Source organism: Theobroma umbraticum, unplaced genomic scaffold (assembly GCF_002168275.2).
Source record: "Theobroma umbraticum cultivar Fairchild unplaced genomic scaffold, ASM216827v3 scaffold_146.0, whole genome shotgun sequence".
NCBI lineage: Eukaryota > Viridiplantae > Streptophyta > Magnoliopsida > Malvales > Malvaceae > Theobroma > Theobroma umbraticum.
In genome coordinates this window covers 528,668-535,770 of record NW_018397265.1, presented here as the reverse complement: position 1 = coordinate 535,770, position 7,103 = coordinate 528,668, and the positions used below count along the sequence as shown (strand labels likewise).

The 7,103-nt window shown below is 36.9% G+C and overlaps 2 protein-coding genes across 4 annotated transcripts; both read right to left on the bottom strand.

The window, feature by feature from the left end:
* Nucleotides 1-1,705: 1,705 nt before the first annotated feature.
* Nucleotides 1,706-3,265, bottom strand: LOC110422553 (germin-like protein subfamily T member 2). The gene has a single exon (XM_089784594.1). It carries the CDS (start codon nt 2,520-2,522, stop codon nt 1,857-1,859), a length of 666 nt encoding a protein of 221 aa, XP_089640720.1. The 5' UTR covers nt 2,523-3,265; the 3' UTR covers nt 1,706-1,856.
* Nucleotides 3,266-3,412: 147 nt separating this feature from the next.
* 5-FCL (5-formyltetrahydrofolate cycloligase) lies at nt 3,413-6,231 on the bottom strand. Of its 3 annotated transcripts, none has more exons than XM_021436512.2 (8): nt 5,984-6,231; nt 5,747-5,899; nt 5,490-5,657; nt 4,774-4,815; nt 4,645-4,690; nt 4,146-4,216; nt 3,913-4,036; nt 3,413-3,750 (listed from the first exon to the last, which is right to left on the bottom strand). In XM_021436512.2, the coding sequence occupies exons 1-8, from the start codon at nt 6,192-6,194 to the stop codon at nt 3,576-3,578; spliced, it is 990 nt and encodes a 329-aa protein (XP_021292187.1). In that variant the 5' UTR covers nt 6,195-6,231; the 3' UTR covers nt 3,413-3,575. The 3 variants fall into 3 exon arrangements, with proteins under 3 accessions (XP_021292187.1, XP_021292188.1, XP_089640719.1); XM_021436513.2 differs by having other exon boundaries at nt 5,759-5,899; nt 5,984-6,225; XM_089784593.1 differs by having other exon boundaries at nt 3,608-3,823; nt 5,984-6,227.
* Nucleotides 6,232-7,103: the final 872 nt, after the last annotated feature.

Below are 7,103 nucleotides of genomic sequence, written 5' to 3'. Positions count from 1 at the left end.
ATCCTAGTTTTTCAACCAACAAATCAGTTATGATTTCCTAAATTCATGTTATATATATCCAAATTTTCAGCACCTTTCTTTCTATTTTTCCCACTTGTTGATTAGTCGATTAGGTTTGAGGACAGTAAGTCCCAAAAGTTTGGCTGAAGGAAAGGACATGCAACATATAAATCAATTTCTAACATGCTATTCTAGGTGCAAGTCTTATTAGGCTTTACACATGGACTCCCTCCCAGAAAAATTTTGCCTTTGCTCTATGTTGGAACTGATTTTACTTGATAATGTGGTCCTAAAAAATTTGACCATAGAACTGCCTGGGGGAAAGATGTTAGATATCCTCTCAGAATGAATCATCCCAAAAGTTTTAACTAATAAGAATGGCCTAAAATACTAAACCAATCTTCGGACTTTTCTGGCAGTGAATCTTGTTTGCCTTTTATTTCTCTCAGTTTCTAGAAATTGAATGACATCCATGACCTTATGGCACTAACATTTACCAAATCAATCATGCCATCCAGGAAAGTTGTGAGTTGTTGAGTGAGATTATTATTCCTTCACCAAACAATTTTGCATCCTGGAGCCTTCTGTTAATTCTCAGTTAATGCTTTGATATGAATTAAGCCTAAGAGATATACACAGATATCTATAAACTTATATTACCCTGAGAATATTATTGAGCATATTAAAATGCATTTTTGCTTCATGACATTTAGGTTGTAAAAATTTCTTTATGCTTTGTTTTTGTCCAAGACTTGTCCAAATTTCAAATTCAGTCTTATGTTTATTAAAATTTCCTGCATCTTTTTTTCCTTTATTAATGTTGAGTGTGTGACCTTGTCACTCGATGGTGCTATCACCGTATCATGAATGCATAGTATTCATCATGTTGATAATTTCCTTTAAAAGAATACATTTTGACTCTGCAGAATTTGGCAGATGAACTCTGATAGCAGATGTTGATGTCTTGTAATTTACATCCTTATGAAGAAAATGCACCTTTAGCATTGTTAGCATAGTCTAGATGTGTGAGACTTATTCTAGGGTTTTTATAAAGAAGTTTATGATTTTTGGCATATGAAAATGTAAAATTGTTGGAGCTATGGTATGATTCTCTGAACACGTTAATCTGGTCTTTTAGCTTGGTTCACAACCATTTGATGCTGCTGGAGTGATATTTGGCTCACAAGCATCAGAACCTGAGTGGCTGCAGATGCATGTTGGCGGAAATTTTGAAAGGGCAACTTAATTTGGAGAAACCTTGTTGGCAATCAAAGCAACTAGAGTAATCTGTTTGTTGTCTTTAGATCAAAAAAGGTGATTGGTTACATATGTTGCAGAAATGTGTTTGGTAAATGTGGTCTTGTTCTTAAATTTGTAATATCACATCTTGTAGAAAATGCATCTGACTAGATACAGACAGAAAACTCCAAATTGTATCAGTTCCTAAACAAAAATCTTCTGCAGTGCATTCCGTTTCTGAGGGTTGTGCCATCTTGAATACATTTAACCGGAGATCCTATTCTGATCCTGCTAGGGATGTTGCCAATCCCTTACTGAAGCTACTTTTTCTTTTGTTTGTGTTTTTCTTCCCCTCATTTTGCATTTTGGCTCTATATGCTCAACCAAAGATCCTACCAGAAATTAAGATGGAAGGTGACCTGAACCCTCAAGGAGGGATTTCCATGGTATTGCAACTAAACATCAGTAGTGTAAATAATAGGTTTCAATTGAATTCTCCTTTCCGTACGTTCAATAATCAAATATGAAAAAACAAAAACACAGAAAACAGAACATAATGAGAGAGGTAATACAAGGCCAGTCAAGTAGCAGGGCAGGACCTACAAATTTCTTATGAGTTACGACCCAAACTTGGATCGTATAGTATTGATAAGATCCGTATCCACTTGGAAGGTCTTGGTTAACACTTCGCTTGGAATTGAAGAAGCAAAGAGATTAAAGGGAACAACCGCAGCACCAGGCAGGTGGCTGTTGAAAGCCGTGTAAGCCAGTGCCTTCCCTTCTCCAACGTTAAGTTGGAAGTGCACAAGTCCCCGAGGGATCACAAACATCTGCCCTGCACTCAACACTTTAGAGTAAAATGCATTGTTAGTGGTCACGAAACCTACAAGGAGCTTCCCTTCAATTACCACACCAGTCTCGCTTGCACGAGGATGCGAATGAGGAGGGTTGATTCCACCAGGGGCAAAGTCCACCCGATTCATCGCAATTCCAAGAGTATTTAGCCCCGGGAACGTAAGGACATTTGCTGGTGTCAGGGAGGATGCGAAGATGTTACTTGTGTTACCTTCTTTGGTAAAACCATCAAAGAAAAAGTCCTCCGAAGTTACTTCGGATGCTGGTTTGCAAGGGAAACCATTAACAGATATAGAGGCACTGATGTTTGCTACACAGAAGTCCTGTAAGGGATCGGGGTCAGCTGAATGTGAAGGTGGAATTAGAAGCCAGACCACTGAAAGGCAACATAGTAGGTGGAAGCGCAAGCTCGATATGAAGGAAGCCATGACCTGAATTTCTCTCCTTGAGAATACAGTTAGAGAAGATAACAATGGGCCATCATATATGCTTCACTAGTCTAAAGGTCAACAGTAAAATAATGCCAAAAATACAAACTTGGTGGATGTTAGTTAGCCCTTGACATGGGACAGGATGCATATTTACATCTTGCCGCAAAGGAAACGCAGACTAAGAGGAAGATATTTAAGTAAAGAAAATGTCCCAGGCAGAAAATCAACACCTACTCTTTAAGATATTTGACTAAAAAGGGCAGGGAAGACTAAGTCTTTGAGCTACAATTTTCTAATGAAGTTAAGAGCTTGACGATGATAGTTGCAGCCAATAGATTGGAGGGGTGCTTTTGGTAATAGCTTGACAAGTTTCAGCTTGACTCCTTCAAACTGAATAAAGTTAGAAAGCAAGCTTTATTGAGACACTAGTCAGTGATCGTTCACGCAATAATGCATTCCAGTGCCCCAACATCCATTCTCATAATGGTTTTAGCATCAAGACTGCAACTCATCACCAAACTTCAACCTTTGTGCGACTTCTAAAGCTAAACCTTATGTGAAGATGCATAAGGTTATTGGACATACTACGAAGTCTACAACCTTACTTGAGCAAATGGAAACTATTACCTAACCTGTTGATCTCGGACTTCGTTCACATGGGCATCTTCTTCAAATAAAATTCCAAGGTGCATGGGCCTGACCAAGTCAATTGACTCTCAGATTCTGACAAGGGTTAAGAACTACGGGTTTGGTAGCATCTTCGAGAACACACTATTAATACCAAAAATATGGTGGAAGAAGCTTTCAATTTGGTATTGTCAAAGAGGATAGTTTTCTTAAAGAGATAAAAACAATGAACGGGCATTATTCCAAATGATGCAGAAAAATTATTAGAAATTCCAGTATTTTATACTATTAAAACAAAATAAATGAAACACGCAACAAACTGGACTGAAAAATTTATTTCAGTGAGAATTTGCAACATGTTTGCGTATATCAAGGATCAAACCCAGTCTAATACAATAAAAATTTATTCAGAATCCATACCAATTATAGCTCTACTTCCTGCAGGCAAAGGTCATGACTATTGACCAGAGGGCAAGCACCTGTGGCCTCTGAAAAATGGCACACCACAATTGTATCCCATTGCTTCGATAACACAAGTCTTATGCCATTCATATATTGTGGAAAAGACAACCCTCTCAAGATTTGCAGGCTATCCAAACTGCAATTTGAGGAGAAGCTTATTGAAGAAAGCACTAATATTTGACTTTGAGTCGCAACATTAAAGCTTCATTCTGCAAGGGTTAAACTAGTTATATGACAAAAAAAAAAAAACTCAGGCAAGAAGCAATAGAAGAGCAAGAGAACTCTACAAAAATAATACCTCTCTAAGGCAGATGGGCTAATGGGAACCACACCACATGGTGAAACTAGAGCATCAACCAATGCATCATTTGAAGTAACTGGTATAACTTCATCAATTATCTGCACAGAATAAGAAAGTGCAACTGCAAAACCAGAGCAATTTGTTGAAGAGAAGAATCAGAAATACTAAATGAGCTGAATGGAATGGCCAAGAGTGCGAAGGTAGACTAGAAGTAAGACTAGCATATATACCAAATAGTGGTTGCTTCCAATTCCTTTCCTTAGCAAGCTCTTTGTAGTTCTTCACGAAAGCATCATAATACCTTTTGAATTTCCATCGCATATGTCAACAAGAACAAAGCAGAAATTAGCAAGGAAATGTGGATTGTTGCAATCAGATATGCATTACAAGCACAGACAAACCCATGCAAAGACAAGATTTTACACCCATATATAGGCACATACAATGCAGATGTGGCTCTGCACTCGTTAATTACGAATTGATTTGGTAACAACAATTATTAATTCCCTATAGATATTAGATGATGGTTTGTTAACCAAGATAAGACCAGGGGCCACGGCCATAGATGAATGATGACTACTGCCTCACAGTTGGAAGTTCAACAAATTGAGTCTGAGACCTTAGTTAGGAACCTGCCCGACACACACTGGTGTGATGTATCTCTAAAATATACAAGATTTACAAAACACTGGAGATTAAGTTAAGTGTCAATATAAATGGTCCACCCACCCTCCACCACGGCCCAACCGTCTTCCAGATCTGTCAAATGCAAGTCCTAGCAATATTGCAAGAGGAATGTTAGAAAAGCAAAGACAAGAGGGAGGAAAACTATGAAGAAAACAGGAGAAACAAATCTACCTGGCATAATGACCAAATCAACTGCATCATTTGCATGCATAACTGCACAAAGAATACAAATAATATTAGAAAAATGCAAATATGAAAGAAAAAATATAAACAAACAATAGCTCACTAACTTACATTCCTGGAGAATATATCAAATGCACAATCAAAATGAAGATTAAAATGTACCAAAATTAACATAAATGAGTATTTTGGCTTAGATTGAGAGAATGATTTGATGAAGCTTACGTTAGGCTAGGGAAAAGGGAAGTTTACCACTGTTGATGTAACAAACAAGGCCTTACAAAAGAAGTAGTAGAGAATTTTTAAAGAACAAGCATAAAACCATGAATCATTCAAAGGGCATCACGTTAAATAGGTTTTCTTAGGAACCTTGGGGCTTCTCCTTTTGCTACTTGTATTTTACTTTGGAAAGCAGAGAAGTGAAAAACACATCTGGGTGTAAAAGCAAACAAGGTTTTAGATAAATTAAAAACTAAAAATGTGAAATGTTTCAAAGAACGAAATTTATGACTTCAGTCTTACATAGAAGGATTAAGTTAGAAGTGGTATGGCATTTCAGTCACTTGTTAATTTGTAACCAAGTATAGTTTACTTTAGAGGGGACTCCTTTAGTAAGCGAGAAGCAAGTAGCGGAAAAACAACAAGACAGAACTGTATTCAATGATAAGAGGCAAAGCATGGTAATATGCGGAGATTAAAATGTATACCATCTTCACGTTCATTTCCATCGGCATCAACTGGAGCCGGTTCCAAAATGCTCATCGAATTCGCAACTAAATCATCAATGCGTGAGATATAGAACATCCTCATGTTACAGTTCTTGTCCTCTACACGCGGAACATAAACCTTTGTTGCAGTCTGCAGCATACTACCATCTAGCATCAAGTCGAAAATGGATTATACAAATTGCCAGAAATAAAACAATAAAACACCCAAAAATAAAGAACAATTACTATTTCCATACTACAGAAGAAACCTGCCGATGGATTCTGCAGAACTTGAGACAACAATTTTAAGGTATCGACTTCTCGTAAAGCACTGCAGCTTATATAGGCACATAATCTCTTACTTGATTTAAACCATGGAGCTTCCAAAACTAAAGTCTGAATTACATTATCTACAAAAAAAACACAGAAATTTGGGTTTGGGTTCAGAACTGTCATTGATTAAATGTAACCGAGGATCAAAATGATGGGGTTACCTTCTTGGGATCGGAGGGATGGGTCCATGGACTTGAGGGCTTGGCGGATTTTGGAGCGGAGGATCCGTTTTTGCTTGAAAATGGATTCAAGATGGTCTTGTTCTTGGTTGCTGTTGGACATTGCCACGATGGAGGTTCGCTGGCTGGCTACTGGATCGGAGGATGGTTGCCGATAAAAAGGTGCTTTGAAGTGGGCTGTGGTGCAAGACATCCAATTCTATCACAATTGCAGCTTAATTTAAAACTTTTTTTATAAGGATAAATGAGGGCTAAACATTTCAACACTTTTTTAATTGAGAGTTAAATGTTTTAATTGTAACAATTTAAGTGTTAAAAGTTTACAATTTTTTACAATTAAAAATTAAATTTTTAGGTGAATAGAATGTGTATCACATACTGCATAAAAGCATATGAGTTGATGATAAGACAACTAACTTAGCATGTTATGCAAATGACATTGTTTTGATCTAAATTTTGTACCTAATTTTCTCTCAATTTTACCTATTTTGCTTCATCTCCTCGCTGATCTAGCTCTCTTCTCTTCAAAGATGGGCGCATTGATGATCATAGGTAAGGCAATGCCAACTTATAACATCGAACATTGTGAAATCTTGTAAGACAAATGTCAGTTAGCATTCTAATCGAGTTTATTAAAGACATGGTCTAACGTTGTTTCCATGAGTGACACAAGCAAGGCGTCAAAGTTTCCATGCCCTGCAGGCCTTGGGCTATCTCTCGATTGAGCCAAAAATTCAATGAAGCATATTATTTTACAATTAAACCTATCGATCGAGTGGATGATTTATATATGAATGAAGTGTTGATATAGGAAAATTTGTATAATTTTTGGATGTCTGTGAACTTCTCCTTGGAATATGCAAATATGTGAGATGCCAAGCCTGTATAATGTGTTGTTAAACGCCATGGTAAAAAAAGTTATTTCACAACACGCCAAAAAATGATGTTGTTACTCACTATTTTCAAAATAATTTTTACATAGCATGTTGAAAATGTTATTGTTACACACCATGTTGAGAAATTAGATTTAGGGTTTTTATGAAAAAAATGTTGTTAATGCCATGTTGAAAAATGTAGTGTTACATGCCATGTTCTAAAATTT